The sequence below is a fragment of the Heloderma suspectum genome, chromosome 5 (assembly GCF_057233095.1).
Source record: "Heloderma suspectum isolate Gila_16-S chromosome 5, 16-S_ref, whole genome shotgun sequence".
Lineage (NCBI taxonomy): Eukaryota > Metazoa > Chordata > Lepidosauria > Squamata > Helodermatidae > Heloderma > Heloderma suspectum.
The window spans coordinates 201,810,991-201,829,248 of NC_139462.1; the positions used below are offsets into that span (position 1 = coordinate 201,810,991).

Here is an 18,258-nt window from a genome sequence, read left to right on the forward strand (position 1 = left end):
GTAGTCTACGTAAATCTTTACGTAGACTACAGGGCCCAAATAAGGAACACAAATGGCGGCTCCCTATGGGAGCCGCCATTTGCGTATGCGCTTTTTTTTCTTTTCAAAGTCACCCGTGATAGGCTACGTGACGATTAACGTAGCCTATCACGGCTGACTTTGCAAATCTAGCCGTGATAGGCCACGTTAATTGTTACGTAGCCTATCACGGGGGTGGTTTTTTTTTTTTAACTTTCCTTGTAATGGCGGCGGTGGCAGCCGGTCGAAAGACCGGCTGCCGCCCCCGCCCCTGACGAAGACCCGCCGAACCGCCGCCGGGACCCGCCGCCGGGAGGGACATTCGTGAAAGGTAAGTCCCATCCCGGGGGGGTGGCGGAGAATTTCACCGCCGATTTCGGGGGGCCGAATGCGTTGGCACTCGGCCCCCTGAAGTTTTGGGGAGAAATTCTCCCCTATCCCTAGCTCTGAGTGGGCTTTTTCTCTAGAAAAACAAGGCATTTCAAAATTTAGCTAAAAGCAGACTCTCTACCACCTGAGATGTATAAAAAGACATGGCTCATTCAGTTTTATGTTACTTAGGGCACAATCCATTGCGTGTTTAGACAGAGGAAAGGCCAAGCATTCCCCAGCATGGGTGGCTGGGGAATGTTGCGAATTGTTTAGACAGAAAAAAAGTCCTACAGAAAAAAAGCCACCCATTCTGAGGAATGCTTGAACTTTTATCTGTCTAAACATGCATAAGATTGCACCCTTAGTCCTTCAGAACCAGGATGTGGTCAAAGAAACAGAGCCTGGTGTCCACTGCTGCCCAAAGACATGTTAGTCAGAGAACAAACAGCCACAAGAAGGAGGGCATTTTGCTCCATTTCAGGACGTTTCATCTGAATCCAAACTAGAAGTTTCCCTCTGAAAATTCTGGGGTCTCAGCTTTTAAAAGAAAAGCTCTCATTATTTGCAAAGTCTCTTGGGCCTGGCAGTGACCAGCACCTTGCACACCTGTGCAAGGCCAAACTCAGTAAAACCAATCAGCAGAGTAAGTCATTAACTATATTTTGTCTAGAGCAGGGGACAGAGGGTTCCAAGGGAACAGGTGCCTGGTCTTAGTGACAAAAAGCTCCGGGGTGTGTGTGTGTGCAAATGTAAAGTATTGTTGGCACATCTCTTAATTGAAGGATTTAGAATAGTAAACTTGAGAGTTCGTGTCCACCACACACACACACACCCCGCCAACAAGCCAAGTTCAAACCCACACTGAAGTTCAGACCTGGCTCTTCAGGGGCTTGGCTCTCTGCCAGTTCTCCCTTTTCATGGGTTTCTGTTTTTCCCATTTGTGAGTTGGTGCTCCCGTTTGTTCATTAGAAGATGATCCACATCTGCCCTGGAAATGTGTTCTCCTTGGGATACTATTTGCAAACAAAATAGAGTTTGTCCATTGTACAACATTATGGCAGGTGATGGGATAATATTTATGCATACCATCACACAGAATTATTGGCCCCAACATTGACTGGGTTCGCATGACACCACTGTGGGTAAGTAGCCATGGTGGGTTGTTGTGTCATTCGAACCCAGACTGATTTCCACAGGGTAGCTTAATTTTCAGCAACAAGCCATCCTGACAACCCATGGCTTACTGTAGGGGTTGTTCAATCCATGAGGGGTTAACGAGTTGTCCAAATCTGGCAGAGCTATTTCATTGTGGGTTGCGGCGAGCAGCAAAAACCTCTGCCGCTCTTGGTGATCGCGCGTGCCCGTGCCACCTCAAGCCTCCCTTGCCAGCAACTGCCCTTCCAATGATACCCAAATGGCACTTTGAAGGGGCTGCCACTCGCTCCCAACCCCTTAAAAAAAAATTGGCCCTAGGAATTTGTCCAAATAGAGTTGTATTTTTAATTATTATTTTTGCCAGTCTTTTGCAAGTGTGCACTTATGGCTGTCCAATATGTATAGCCTTGCCTAGTCAATACCCTTGTAAGTTTTGGCTGTCAAAGGGAGCAAAGTGCAGTAGGGAACATACAAGGAAATTGACAAGGCGGGATTGCATATAGGCTAATTTGCACACACTTGCCCCTGACAGCTCCAAAAAGGGGGAAAAATCAAGAGAAGTAGGTGCACCAAAAGTGTGTGTGTGGGGGAGACAAGACTGCTCACTTGGCATGGTGATCCTCTGGGTTTTAAGTGTCCCGCTTCCAGTCAACACTTACCAGAGTCTCCAGCTACTCGAGAAAGGGAGAGATCTTGGAAGCCACAAATGGAAGCCGCAAAAAGTAAGGGGGGAACCAAGATCTCCCCTTTCTCAAGTAGCTGCAGTGCAGCTTATTCACGGGGTGGCTTATCGTGTTGTGCGAATGCAACCAATGTCTCCAGTGAAACAAATAATTTCCTTCACTTTAAATATTCACGTCACCTAGGGAGGTGGTGGGCTCTCCCACACTGGAGGCATTCAAGACGAGGCTGGACAGCAATCCATCAGGGATGCTCTGACTTGGATTCCTGCATTGAGCAGGGGGTTGGACGCGATGGCCTTGTAGGCCCCTTCCAGTCCTACTATTCTATGATTCCATTCTCTGTCCACAAATTTTCACGTGAGGAATAAGAGCTGAAGAACATGTTATTGCAGGTATTACTCGTAGGAGCGGCTGCATTGCATGTTAGGTTCCTCCCATAAATATGTTCCTGGCTGTGGTTAGCATGCATCATGTGGAGAAAATTCTAAGTACCTGAACTAACCCCAGGGAACAAAAAAAGAAGTTCACTAGAGGCCAGTTTTGTTTCCCTTTAGTCTATCCCAGCCTTATCTTGTATGCTTCAATCTCCCTCTTGTAATTAAAAAGCCTATCAAGCTTAAACTGAATAGTGTATAACAGCTTTAGGGTGCAATCCTATGTATGTTTAGACAGAAAGAAGTCTTATAACTCCCAGCTGGGAGTTGCGGGGCTTTTTTCTGTCTATACATGCATAGAGTTGCACCCTTTGTTACTTCCTTTTCTGTACGTTACTGTGAATAAAACATGGCTGCCTGAGTTCCATCATTCTCACTTAAGCTATACTCACTGGCTTTTGCTAACATAAGAACAAGCTTCCTGGTTCACAAAAATTGACTACCTTTATGGAGGTCACCGGTGCTCAAATTATGGGAAGCAGGGCTTAATAAAATCTACAAACCCCACCCAGTTTTAACCAAAATTGCCCACTATAGCTTAACACAGAAGGTATGGAGACCATCACGAAAGGTAAGGGACAGGAACTACTCTGGCCACCCTGTAAAGTTGAGTACTGGAGGTCACCTTAGGAAAGAAATGCACTGTATATTTAACTACTTATAGAAATGGAATATGGTCATGAGACCTTCAAGTTTATTTTAAACACGCAATTATCTTCCTCTTAATGCTAATCTATCCAATAGCTGCCTTGTGAGCAACCTTTGGTTGGAAATGTCATGATGTCTTTGCAAGGTCAATAAAAAGATTGTCCATGTGCACAGAGAGCAGTTAGCAAGAGAATTTGTTAAAGGTCAGTTTAAATTTCATGACCTTCAACACTTACAACTTCAATCAAACCAAGCACTTGTCCCATACCAGAGGGATACAGGCACTTGTTAGATCTACTGTATTATATAGCCCGATAAAGCCCCAAAGGCCGAACATGTTTATTTTTTAAAGCAATTTTTAACTCATTTTCAACGGGGTTTTTAATGCCGATAAAGATTGTCTGTATAATTATACATCATGCTTAATGCCTAGTCTGGAAACAAGGACGTAGGACATTTTTATTATAGCTTTCTTCAGTAAGCTGATATTCACTTCCAACTTCAAGTGCAATGCTGAGGCCTAAAATTATTACTTTTTTTAAAAAGGAAAAGAAGCGTTGCTACATTTGCATCTTGCCCTGCCTCCAGTGAGAACAAAGCAGCTTGCACAAGTTTACTAGTCATTTCTCAGCCAAGCACTGACTAGGCCCAGACCTGCTTAACAACGGCCTGGTTCACACACTACATTAAGCCATGGTATGTTTTGTTGAAAACTGGCTTGTCATTGACCTGGTTCACACATAACAACAACCTAGAGTATGAGTCATTGCCTTACCCAGAGTTTACCCATGATTTGTCTGCCAGACAATTGCACAAAGCGCAAGTTATTTTTTCAATTCCTGGGTTGTTTGATTCCCTCTTCCTTCACCTCTTCTCTCCCTGTATCCCAAATGCCTTTATGGCACTGTAGTACTGGCATGTAGAATGGCTGTTTTTTTTTTAACAACTCTTGCCCGCCACCTCTGTAGCCTGGAGAAACAACCGATGGTTCTGGGTTCACACATAATGACAATCTATAGTTAATACAACCCAGGGTTCACAACCCAACAGTAATCCATGGGTTCTCTTCCTGGGTTGTTTGTAGTTAACAACCCATAGTTAACCCATAGTTCTGTGTTTTCATGTAATGACAACCCAGGATTCAACAACCCATACTCAGGATTGTCATTACATGCAAATGGGGTCATACTCAACCCATACTCTGGTTTGCACATTACATGCAAACCAGGTCATTATGTTCAAACCCAACCCCATAAACAAACCACAGTGTGTTAACCAGCCACAAACCACAAATAGAAGCCATGGCTTGTTGTGGGCTTACAAAGGGCTGGTTTGCACAACACAGCTGGCTCATTGTGGGTGTTTTAACCTACAATGCAGGCCGGGTATGTGCAGCAGCTGTTTTGATTGTGCAACCCCCAAGCAAGCCAAACAGGGGTTGCGCTGTATTGTCTGAACCCAGTCATCATGGATTATTCGATGTTTAAACAACCCTCAGTTAACCTCTGCTTTGAACTGTGGGTAAAGTGAGGGTGTTTAATCCTCAAATAATCCACGATGACTGGGTTCAGACGACACAGCACAATCAGTGGTTGTGACTCAAAATAGTGGCTTCACACACCTTGCATATGCCATAGCTCATCGTGTCAACCAGCTCAAAGTCTGACTTGCTTAAACCAAGGCTTTTCATGATGATTGAACCCAGAACTGTGGCTTATCCCTGGCTTATTTGCATTATAGTCTGCCCTGAAATAGAGGCACCTGCCAAGAGCAGCCTGAAAACACAACCATTCCAAAGGCTGGCAAAATGGGCAGCAGTGAAACAAACATTTTATACAGAAATAGGGGAAACAAGTCGCTGTTTGGTCATCTGCAAGACACTTCTTGGCTAAAGCAACAGGACAAGGTTAACATAGATCATAACTTAGCATGATATGCGAACACAGCCATTAACTTCATCAGGCATTTTCAGACCACTCTATGGTCATCTTCTTACTAAAGTATTAACAAATGCAGGATTTTACATTAGTTATGTTTAGTTTTGTATCTTATCGAGAGAGAATAGCCAATTCAGTCATTGATATTTACTTTCAGATCTATAATTCACAATAGGGCATACCTTTATCAGGACCAACCAACATGATCCATACTATTCCAAACTAACACCTTACAATGCACTGGGAGCCAGTACATCAGGAAATTATTTCCTCACAAAGGTGTTGAAGATATGCTTTTCAGACACTCAGGACCCAAAGAGCAACGTGGTATGAACTACCGCTTGTTTCTGAAGAAAAACAGGAAAGAAAAGAGCAGCAACAGCTGGATGAAACTCAAGGGAAGACTGAAAGGAGCTACAGAAGGAAAGAAACGGCCTAAGACAGCCTTCCCTGACATGGCACCCTCCATATTTTTCAGACTACAACTCCTATCATTCCCAGGCAGCAGAGCCATTGGCTGAGGGGGGAGTTTTAGTCCGACACATCTGGAGGGCATGGGTTAGAAAAGGTTGGGCTAAGAGGTCACTAAACTGTGATGATCTGTGTTTTATCATTGCTGGTCTGAAGTGAGATGTTTCTCAGTGTTGCTGATTTAGGTTTAATGTCTTTCATGAGTGTTTTATATCTTCCATTCTTTCTGTGGTAAGGTTTAAAATGTCTATTAGTATGGTTATATTGTAAGTTGCTTTGTGGAGGCCATTTTGTCTAGAAAAGTGGGAAGTAGTTACTTAAAGAAATGTAAATCAGGGAGGGAGGGGCAAGGAGAGCATGGATAGCTCCCGGCAATTGTTGCCAAGGAGATGACAATGTTGGGGGAGAGAAGCGGTAGAAAACTGGGCGCGAGTGAAAGGAGAAAGAGAGGTGAAGCTTAAAAAGAAAGTGTTGTTGGAATCCTGTGGAATTAATCTAGTGAGCTGTGATGAGGCACTGGAAATGACAGCAGGGTCTGAAGGCAGAAGAGTACAGCCTAGGCCACAAGGGACAGAATGGTTGTGAGGACCAGGGGATCCAGTAGCTGGCAATGCAGAGGATCAGCATGGAAGCATCACTGCATCATGGCACCCAGGCAACACCATGGCACCATACAGAGCTTCATCAACAAAGGGGACTGAAGTGTCAGCACACTATATAAGAAAGAATTTGGCATGTTAAAAGTAATACATATTAAATGGAAGTTATTTCTTCCTTTAAAAAAAAAAGTTTTTACATCTAAACGTTTGTGTTGTTTAAATCCCTCTTCCCAGATTACACAACTGAATCATGGTTTAACAGTTGCCACAGAACCAAGCAGCAACAGATGCAGAGAAGGGCAAGATGGGTGAAGATTTGGCATAAGGAACATAGAAAAGTTATGAGGAAAATGATCCTCAGGTTCTCAGCCATCCAGTACCCAAGAGCAAGAGCCAACAAACTCAAGAACCAATATGACAAGATAGCCAGGATACTGGGCAAAAATGAAAATGTCAAACCTTGACAATCTTCTTGGCACAATAAAAAAATCCTTTACTGCATAAACCCCACAGTTGGGAGAAAGTTGTGGGGTTTCCTTGCTGGTGATTCAGAAAGATACTGTAGGATTCCTCCCATCCTAGAAGTCTAATAACAAGACATCTATTGTCTTAACATTTTCTCAATGAAAATTTCAAGGAGCAGCAGGATGGAGAAAGAAGAGCAGCAGCATCCTTTCCCTTTGAAGTTTATCTGCACTATGGGTGTTTAGGGATTAGCAACAGACTCCAAGAGGGTAGGAAGAATTTAAAGGTCAATTTAATTAGCCTGTTCTAATCTCCAATCTTTTATGCCTCGCACTGGCATATTAATATCATTAAAGTTTCACAAGACTAAAGATTATTTATGCAGGCACACAATATATTTAATCTACATATTGAGTGTGCTAATAGTTGATACTAAAAAGGCTTTAGACTTAAGAAGTCATAGAAAACACTTCTTTTTCTATAAAGGCCATGCAATTCTCTTTGTATGATAAAATATGAAGATTTTTTTTAAGGAAAAAAAAGAAAGAATCAGGAAGAATAAATTTTTAAGTTGAAATGACCAGTTCAGGTCATCCCAGTCATTTTTTTATACTGTAATTTAAAACAGAATGACAGGAGGATAAGGTGCACTGCAATAAAGATTGCACTGGTGGATGCCCTAGTCCTACAGTACCCCTTTCCACACAGCTGCCCTTTCAATAATTTCACTCAATCTCAAACAAGAATCCCATAACTTAAGAGCTGCTTCCTCAGTGACAGACATTGCAGCGAAATGAAGATCATCAAGGAAACCTATGACAATAAAACTGCACGCTGTATGGTACTCTTACTTTATTATTAGAAGGAAGACCCAGGCTTGGGAAGAGGAAGTGCACCTATTCCATAGGGCTTTAATGGATCTGGAACAGGTTGATTTATGAAACAGGAATGTCCTGAGGAAGGCTGCCTTTCCTAGAGTCAGACTCGCCCAAGAAAGGAAAATGCCCCTTGCCTGAAGGTGTGTAGAGCCTGGTGAAAGGAACAGGGAATGCTCTGGAAGAGTTGAGAACTTTCGGAGGATCAGATCCAGATTTAAATAATTAATTCTAAACTGCAAATCTTATCTCTATTTCAGATATTCTATTTACATCTAAAAAAGGACTCTGCACATTAAAACTGCTAAAGAAATTAAATATGTAGCCACCAGAAAGCACCAAGTCCATAAAAACAAAAGCCATCCCCACTTCTTCCTCCTTCAGTGTTCTCTGTATTTACAACTGAATAAAAATAAGTTAGGATATTGATGAGCTGCGCTCTAGACAGGACGATGGCAAGGCACCAAGTAGCACTGTAATAAAACTATGCAAAGTCCACCCATTCTCTTCGCTAATCAAAGATACTAAGTGCGCAATCCTATGCAGATAGGCGGCCGCCTCAGAACTTGGAGGAGACTGCCTATCCAATGCAGGGCAGGAGAAGGATGGAGGGGATCGTTCCCTCTGCGCTACTTCCTGCTCTGCATTTTCGGCTAGATAGCCGATTGCAGCGGTCTAGCCGCGGGAGGGCCGAGCGGGGAAGGAGGCTGCTGTACAACACGTTGGATGTGTCGTACAGGCATTTCTGCCCTCCCCGACCCGGAACACCCCCCAGAAAGCCCCTTTTCGGCCGCTCTGTACTCCTCTTGCGAGCACAGAGCATGGGGCTGTTCTGCGCTGCCTCCAAGGCAGCGTGGAAGTGGAGGGAAGTCAGTTCCCGGAAAACCAGATATCCTATGGCCGTCTAGCTGCTGTCTAGCAGCCATAGGATTGCTCCCTCCAGAGCCTAAATAAACAACCAGTCAAGTTCTCAGGCAATTTGGCAGCGAAATGGTACCAAAATATTTGGTAACCACATGTTTGCTACCCAAATACTCTCAAGTGCAAAACTGGATAGTGTAATGAAACTGAGGAAGTCATCTTGTATATCCAGAACTTGAAAAATAATTCTAGAAAAAATCAGATAAGTGCCTGTTTGCTTTCACAGCAGCAGAATTAAGATGCAGAACAGCAACTTATCCAATTTCTCTTAAAAACTATGTGGAGAATGTGGCCTTTTTAGCTTCCTCCTCCCATGAACAAGTTTGCTGATCAAGACTGCAATACAACTGCAAGTGGGACAGAATCCTTGATTTTACAAGATAAAAAATAAGGTCCCCAAATGAAATCAAAAGGACAGAATTGTCACCCACCTTGTACAGTACACTATGACAAAGTTTTACCATTTACTATATCTTAACACTGAGACAGGAAATTCACAGTGTGCTTTGTGAAGCAGCTCATTTCAAAAGGAGATGTTTTACCATTTCTTTGTAAGCATACTGATTGAACCCAGTAAGCCTTTTCCCTGATAAAGGTCAAAGTCATCTGCTAATGACTGTCCTACTTTTATGACAGTGGTCTGACAACTATTGATTGGATCTCTCAGTGGAGTGAAAAGCTTTAACAAGCACAATCCAAATCAAGACCATTTAGCCTTTTCAGTTAATATAAACTTTCCAATAATTAACACTCTGCAACCCTTTCAAAAATCATTTGGGCAGCAGTCCTAAATACACTTGCTTGGAAGAAGTTTACGTTATGAACACATTATGTCTAGCCTCTGGAACAACTTATCAAGGACATCTACTGTAGATTCCAAACACATAGACATTTGGGGAGAACAGTTGTTTTAATTATACTGACATGGCCTATTAAACAAACAGGGAAGTATGCCATTTTGCCCATGTTGGTCCTGCATCACTCAATGATAATAGTAGCACTGAGAATTAATTCTGGTTGGTATTCCCAAGCTACATGTTTTCAAGTATTTAAAATAAGAGTTATTACAAAATATGGGTGTGGAGAGGATCTAAGTGATGAACCCATTCACCACTTTCATGCAGAAGGTGTAAACCTTGTCATCCAGTTAAGAGGAATCAGGAATCAGGTGCTGAGAAAGGCCTCTGTGTGAGGCCCTGGAGAGCTGCCAGTCAGAGCAGATAATACTGGGCTACATGGACCAATAGTCTGACTCAGTATAAAGGAAGCTTCATATATTCTTAGAGGTACAATAATCTTTCCCAGACTGAGTTCAGAGGAAAACAGTTCTGCGTGTTTAACAGAAGCCAGCTGTGCACATCAATCGCTAGGAACTATTAAATCTCACTAATCCACCTTGCCCTTGAAATAATTTTTTAACATTTTAAAGATTAATTCCACACACTCACACACACACCCCTCCTTTAAAAATGGAAGGTGGAAGGAACAAATATACATTTCTTCCATTAAACGTAGATGCAGTGCTTTACACATAAAAGAGCTGGCATTCTGCCTGAAGCCTGTGTGGGAGGGACTACTGAATCAGGGTTTGCAATATTTCTGACAAACATATGGACCGGCAAACCAAAGCCAGGCAAACTGTAGAAGGAAAAAATGTAGCACGTTGTGTACATACAGTTAGGGCCAGAAATATTGGAACAAGGATAACTGTTTTGGCAGTTGGCCTCTGTACACCACCACACTGAAATTGAAAGGAAACACACCCAGATGGGACGAAAGTCAGGACTTTCAGCTGTAATTCAAGGTGTTTGACAAAAGTGGGGCACTAACCATTCAGGAAGGACAGCCAGTGGTATACACACACACCCATCGTTGGTGGCTCGTAAGTAATGGAACGAATGGCTGACAAGCAGCTGCATGGCCAGGTGTGGCCTGTTTCTTGGGTACCCCATGACCAATCAAGCAGATAAAAGGCCTGGAGGTGGTTCTGAGTGTTACATTTGCGTTTGGTAGCTGTTCACTGGAACTCCCAACATGAGGTCCAAAGAGGTGTCCATGCGACTGAAGGAGGACATCATTAGGCTGAGGAAGCAATATAAACTCATCAGAGAGATAGCAAAAACATTGGGAGTGGCCAACACAACAGTTTGGAACATCCTGAAAAAAGAAGGAATTAACTGGCAAGCTCAGCAACAGCAAAAGGCCTGGAAGACCATGGAAGACAACTAAAGTCAATGACCGCAGAATGCTGCTCATGGTGAAGAGGAACCCTTTCACAACATCTAGCCAGGTCAAGAACGCTCTTGAGGAGGTAGGCATGTCATTGTCAACATCTACAGTCAACAGACGGCTTTATGAATGTCAATACAGAAGCTTCACAACAAGGTGCAAACCACTGGTAACACTCAAGAACAGACAGGCCAGATTAGCCAGCAAACACCTAAAAAAGCCTGCCCAGTTCTGGAATAAGATTCTTTGGACTGATGAAACCAAGATTAACTTGTACCAGAATGATGGGAAGAGAGAAGTATGGAGAAGTAAAGGAACAGCTCATGATCCAAAGCATACCACATCATCTGTCAAACATGGTGGAGGCAGTGTTTTGGCATGGGCATGTATGGCTGCCAATGGAACCGGGTCACTGGTGTTTATTGATGACCTGACTGCTGATAAAAGCAGCAGGATGAATTCTGAAGTGTATAGGGCTATACTTTCTGCTCACATTCAGACGAATGCTGCCAAACTGATAGGACGCCGCTTCACATTGCAGATGGATAATGACCCAAAACATACAACAAAAGCTACCCAAGAGTTTCTCAAGGCAAAGAAGTGGGATGTTCTTCAATGGTCAAGTCAGTCACCTGATCTCAACCCAATAGAGCATGCTTTTCACTTACTGAAGACAAGACTGAAGGCAGAAAGACCCACAAACAAGCAGCAGCTGAAGGCAGCTGCAGTAAAGGCCTGGCAAAGCATCTCGAGGGAGGAAACTCAGCAGACTTCAGGCAGTCATTGACTGCAAAGGATTTTCATCCAGGTATTAAAGGCGATCCTTAATTTTGAAATGATGATGGTTTGTTCCATTACTTATGAGCCACCAACGATAGGGGTGTGTGTATGCCACTGACTGTACTTCCTGAATGGTTAGTGCCCCACTTTTGTCAAACCCCTTGAATTACAGCTGAAAGTCCGGTCCCATCTGGGTGTGTTTCCTTTCATCTTCAATGTGGTGCTGTACGGAGGCCAACTGCCAAAACAGTTATCCTTGTTCCAATATTTCTGGCCCTGACTGTATGCACCCCACCCCAATTTATTTGTAAAGCCAACATGAGAGGACTGTGGTTATTGGAGCATGTCAGCTGAATGTGAAACAAAAGGAAGTGGCAGTCACAATGGTAATTTAAGAACAGGGATATGCAAAACAGAAGTAACAGAGGTGGATTCCCTTGTGGCTGAAACTCTCTCAAGAACACATATACACACTTCTGAAAAATAAAAGGTTTCCATTTAAGTTTGCTCTTCAAATTTAGTCTGAAGTTTTCAGACAAAAAGCTCTTTCACTTTCTGGTGAGAATCCTCAAGTTTACTTTAAAATTCTGATTCCTACATCTTCAAAAGGGTTGTAGGCCTTTTCTTTGTCTAAACACACATAGGATTGTGCCCTAAATGCATTTTCCATGTGTGCTGGCCAATTTGCATTAATTAGCTTGTGCATAACGTAGGTACATCTAAAGATGATGGGATACTCATAGAAAGTACCCCTCCAACTCTATGATTCTATTACGTAGGCAAGATCTTTCAGTACATCTTTGAACAACGGAGAGGAACTATGGAGGCTTTGCAAACCACTGACAGGAAATAGTAGATTGGATCCAAATTTACTCAAGAGTAACCCACTGAAATCAATGAGACTTAAGTTAGCCATTACTTGTTTGTCTTGTTAATTTCAGTGGGTTTTCTCCAAGCATGATTAAGTCTGGATCCAAGCTAGTGTTATGAAAATCTTGTTGCTCAGCCTGTTGCACAGGAAATTTATCATATACTTTAAACCTATATTTAAATGCATGACCCCCACCGCATAGGTCTAAGTTGCTTGCAAGTTGACTTGGGCCAGATGCAAGAATAACCCTGCTTTTATAAAAAAGCAGCTACAAGGCCATCATGGTTGCTAACACCAGTAAGGAAAATACATTAGCAATGTCCACTAAAAAATCAAAGGCAAGCACCAATTTTAATGTTTTCCAGATCTTATTTCTAATCCCATGTCAAGATTTTTGTGAGACTCTCGTGTTCCACATCTGGGAATTTCACGGTGAGAATGCAGAAGTAACATAATGTGTCCATTAGTGTGGCTTGGTATACACGAAGCTCATTAAAATATTTGCTACTTCATCAGAAATATGAAAGCTCCCATGCCATCACTATGATCATCTTCCAATAATAATCTTTACCAATATCATGTACAGATGATGTAAGTGAAGGCCCTTGACATACTTTAAGAAAATGTTTTTGTGGAGGATTGGACGGAGAAGTTGATTTTTACCTTGGAACAACTAGTGGGTAATGATGACAAGTTTTTGTATTTGTCACACAAAGCTGGGAATTACAACTTGCCCACTATGGCTGAATGGCAATATTTGCAATTGCAACGTTTGTTAGAATCTAGGCTTGGCCCTGCCACTTTTACAGCTTCAGCGTCTTCTTCGCTATTGGAAACACTTATTGAAGCCAATCAGTTATACTGACCCATGATCCATGTATATACATACTTATTTTTGGTGAATACATTTTTTGTTTTGTTTAAATTTTACAATAAAAACTAATTTAAAATATTTTGATTTAAGGGATACACAGATATATAGGATATGGGCCATGGGTAAAGTCCTTACCTGAATAAGCATTCCACAAGCACTCCATTTAGGGCACAATCCTATGCATGTTTAGACAAAGAAAAGGCCTACAACTCCCAGCATGCCCCAGCCAACATTGCTGGCTGGGGCATGCTGGGAGTTGTAGGCCTTTTCTTTGTCTAAACACACATAGGATTGTGCCCTAAATGCATTTTCCATGTGTGCTGGCCAATTTGCATTAATTAGCTTGTGCATAACGTAGGTGCATCTAAAGATGATGGGATACTCATAGAAAGTACCCCTCAAACTCTATGATTCTATTACGTAGGCAAGATCTTTCAGCATGGCTGCATCATATACAAGTCAGGCCTCATATAGAAGCCAAATGTGACTTGAGAGTTTTAAGTTTTTTGGAAAAGCTGTTGCTTAAGACAGAACTTCTATCTTGACTGGATTCAGTTTATTAACCCTCATTTTTTTTTTATTACTGGCTGTGCTAGGCACCTGATCAAAGCATCCATCTCACCCGGATTAGGTGAAAAAGATAAAGAGTGTGTGTCATCAGCATATTGATGGCACCTTACTCGTTCAGTTTGTCAGTATCAAACCAGCCACCAATCAACACACACATTCCAAAAGACCCACTATATGTGTAAAAATAAGTGAATCAATCTTATATTACAAGGGAGAGCTGATAGTGAAGGAGAAATATTGATCAACTGCTAATGCTGATGCAGTTGCCTTTGTTTTTACATATAAGCCACAAACGCTCTGGTTAGAAATTAGATGAAAGAATGCAGAAGAATAAGGAAAACTCCAAAAGCCTCTTCCCAGTGAAACACAAAAGTGTCTCTCAGCACTTCAGCAGTGCTGCCTTCCCTCCGCCCCAGCATTTCCTGGGTTTCCACTTATTACCGTATTTTTGAAGTTGTCTTTAGTGTTAAAAATGTGGCTCTAAATTAAGTGTATATGATGTGAGATTTTTAAAAAGTGTATACTTAAAAGTGTAAGTGTGGCAAAAGGGTCTTTTCATGGGTGTAACAGATGGACACACTTGTCGGGAGCTGGGTTACCTGCAGCACTTGGATCCTGTTTTTGCCTATGTTCATCTACCTGCTGTAGATGGATATTTCCAGTTTTTCATAAGAAAAGCCATAAGCTTTAAACGTCTGTGCAGGTTTGCCAAAATTCTTCAGTATACTCTTACATCCTCCCACCAGTTCAGTTATTTCCTTTTACTAGTGGACTCAAATGGAGCCTCTTTAGGAGGAACCAGAGGTCTTGTTACTTAGACATGAGATAGTGCAAAGAAAAACTAATTCCATTAAAACATGCTGTAAAACTTAATTGTGGTGTTCTTGAATAAGCATATCTTCTTCCCATCCCCTCCAAGGAGATACTACATAAGGATTTTTCAAAGTCTTTACTTTATTATCCATTTAGAACGATGTAGTCAGCTTTTTACAATGTATAAAAAACCTTCCTGCAAAAGCATGTATGTGGGCTTGGGTCTAAAGATCCTGCTGTGTGAGCAGAAGACACTTCTACCTGCTCAAAAGTGAGGAGCGCATCACCAATTTCCCTCTATCTGCAGCCCTCTAAAGAACGGACTACAAGGAATGGTGGGACCCTCCAGAACAGCTTTTAGACAGGGGAGTGAGAAGTACTTTATGTTCTTGCAGCAGGATCTTTGGATCCAAGCCATGGGAAGCAGCCACCTCTGCCTACATATATATTTTCCGCAGTCTAGACAGCAACTTACTGTGTCAAGGGAGATGATATAAATAATGTGTAACTTGAGTTTGTTACACTTCTGTCCCATTCCCTCCCAAGGGAGGCTAGGTTCGCTCCCTCTCTGCTGTCCTTCCACCAGCAGGTAAAGTCCGCTTTATTCAAGAGGGCCTTTGGCCTCTAAGTGGGTCTGTTAGGTTGGGTGTTTTGTTTTTTTCCAGAAGTCTACTGATGAAGCCCAAGCTTGTTGAATGAATCCACTTCAGACCACGGGCACATTGTCTTCATACTTGTAACAATAAAACTGTGCCAATGTCAAGATTTTCAGTACAGCTTTTCAATAAAACTGAACTAACGTTACACCAAGGCACTGTGAGAATATAGCCACTGCTCTCCTGCCTCATTCCTCCACCAGCTGTTGCCCACTGGCATCCCCTCTGTGGGGCAAAGTTAGACTCTTGCTGATCACAAAGGGCAGGAGAAGAAGATGAGCAAGAGGCCTGAGGAATAGGAGGTGCAGCAGCTGCAGCCTCGCACAATGTATTTAAAAGTATGGGCACCAACAGATGAGGGTCTGGCTGTCCTACCCTCATGTAGTGAGAGAGTATGTTCTCTTTCTGGATGAAAAATGGCCACTTAATTTACAATCAAATATCAATCTAATACTTGTTTACCAAGATAGGAAGCCTACCTGAAAGTCTTGATCATCAATTCCAAATCTCTCTCGCAGATTACGAAAAACCATTGGACAATATTCCTTGAATTTGAAATGGCTTGGCATATTTTCTCTGAAACACAGATTTGATAAACAAGGTAAATTAGCTGGGAATGTTTTATTTTCTATAGAAACAAATGTGCAGTAGTAGGCCCCCTCTCTCCTGTCAGGCCAGGAACTTTCCCAAATGTAGGGATAGTTACTCTTATACAGAATGCTGCAAAACAGCTACATCAAAAGGCATTCAACAGAATTTTATTAAATCTTTGCATTGGGGCTCAGAATGTCATATTTTGCACATTAATCTCCCAGGAGGTCCACTTTATCTAAAAATGAAGACCATATAATCTGTAACAGAAACCAGCAAAAAAATCAAGACTTTATAGTCATTCTGAGAAAGAAACCACTGGAACATCTCCCATTGTGCTTGCATAGAATCACAAAATACCCAGAGCTGTAGCTGTGGCCTTTGTTAGTAGTCTTTGCCCAATACAAACAGCAACACAGAAAGGTGCCTTATACTAAGTCCAATCATTGGTCCATCTAGCACAATACTGTCTCCTCCAATTACTCTCCAAAGTCTCAGCCAGAGGCGTTTTCCAGCCCTGCTATCAGAGACCCCTTAAGTCAAGGTGAGGAACCATTTCTCTGTTGAGGGCCGCATTTCCATGGGGATAATCTGACAGGGGCCACATGCCATCAGTGGGCACAGCCACTGCTTTTCCCTCTTTTTCTCTCAGCCACCCTCATCCCCGGTCTCTCCCCCTCTTCCTCCCCACTCAGTGGGCTGCCAGGGAAGGGACAGATCACTCATGCCAGAGGTCTGAACGGATTTATTTTGATATTAGGCCAAGGACAACATGAAATTGGCCAAGGGCTATAGGCTGCCCACCCTTGATTTAAGTGGAGATACTATGGACTGAACCTAGGGCCTCCTGAATAGAGAAGGTCCATAGCTCAATCGTGGAGCACATGCATGTCCATTAAAAAGGTCCCAGATTCAATTCCTGGCATTTCCAGTGGGGTTGGGAAAGACTCCTGTCTGAGACCCTGGAAAACCCCTGCCAGTCAGTATAGACCAGGGGTGGGTAACTTGTGGGTCTCCAGATGTTTTGGCCTACAACTCCCATCAGCTCTAGTGAGCACAGAAAATGGTGAAGAATGATGCAAGTTGTAGGGCAAAATGTCTGAAGGGCCACAAACGTCCCACCTCTGGTGTACCGAGTACACCACAGTATACTGTATACAGAGTATACAGTATACAGTATACACAGTACCGAGCAAGATGAACCAATAGCCTGACTCCGTATAAGGCAGCTTCTTATGTTGCCTCTGGGGTATGGAACACTATCCTAACTGGTAGGTACAGTTTACCACATTAAATCTTTTGGAAACTTCCAAGATCACTGATCAAGAGAGGAGGGGGGAAGATGCATCTGCTGGACACCTGAAAATGTTTTGTGAGAGAAGTCACCAAAGGCCAGTGACAGATGGTTGCTTGCATCATTCCTGGAACTTTTCCTGTTATGTCCTAAAAGCAACCATCCTGATCCTATTTAGAAGTTTCCACAAAATAACTGCGAGCTCATGTGGGGATCTGGAGTGCAATAACAACTGTAAGCTGTACTTTTTAAAAAACCAAGGTCCTGCAGTGCCCATGCTTACCAGTGCCTCACCACGGCTGGATATGGGCAAACTGCTTGAAGATTAATCCAGGAAAGCCTGCAATAGAAGTTGTTGGCAGGCCCTGTGATGCAGGAAGGGAAAGGGCTCTCACTGACAGCATCAGCTTCCCCAGGTTAAGCAGGTTCTCAGCCTGGGGGCAGAACCTGGATCCATTGGTGAGCCTGCAACTTCAGACAGATCACTGGTAGAGCACTTTTCTCCAATCAACTCCATCCGGTCAAAAGCCTCCAACCTAATTTGCAGGATTCAGATCTAACAGTCATTCACGCCTTCGTAACTATGAGGCTAGTCTAGTGCAAGGCACACTACATGGGACTGCTCCTGACAGGAGATTCAGCAAGTGCAGCTCATCTCCTGATGGTGGCAGGTCATCAGGAGTGCTCCAATTCCCTATTTGCTTCCAGAAGCAAACCAGACAGCTTTGAGTTATGAAATACTAGACAGATAGGCCTAGCCTGCCTAAGACACTGCCCTCTTCCATTTAAAATTGGTTTATGCCCACCTGTCAGCATAAAAGCTTCCAACACACCTCACAACAAAAATCCCATGTCTCATAAAAACCCAAAATCAATGAGTAGTATCTTCTTAATGTCATCTGTGTGCCAAGTATAAACTGCAGAGCATCATTAATGGCTGCTGCCACAGTAATAAAACTCTTTTCTCTGGAGACTCATCTAAACCAGAGTAGAGATGCCATG

General features: G+C 42.8%; 1 protein-coding gene and 1 long non-coding RNA gene across 3 annotated transcripts in view; one reads left to right on the forward strand and one right to left on the reverse strand.

Annotated features, from left to right (window-relative positions):
• LOC146345072 (uncharacterized) overlaps nucleotides 1-7,296 on the forward strand; it is a 79,991-nt gene extending 72,695 nt beyond the window's left edge. For both annotated transcript variants that reach the window (XR_014792418.1, XR_014792419.1), the window contains one exon: nucleotides 6,552-7,296. This is a non-coding gene — a long non-coding RNA (uncharacterized LOC146345072). The remainder of the gene's footprint in view (nucleotides 1-6,551) is intronic.
• Nucleotides 1-18,258, reverse strand: part of PIP4K2A (phosphatidylinositol-5-phosphate 4-kinase type 2 alpha) — an 82,635-nt gene that overhangs the window by 29,344 nt on the left and 35,033 nt on the right. The window contains exon 3 of the mRNA XM_084859053.1: nucleotides 15,851-15,947. Coding sequence (XP_084715179.1) covers nucleotides 15,851-15,947 — 97 coding nt within the window. The remainder of the gene's footprint in view (nucleotides 1-15,850; nucleotides 15,948-18,258) is intronic.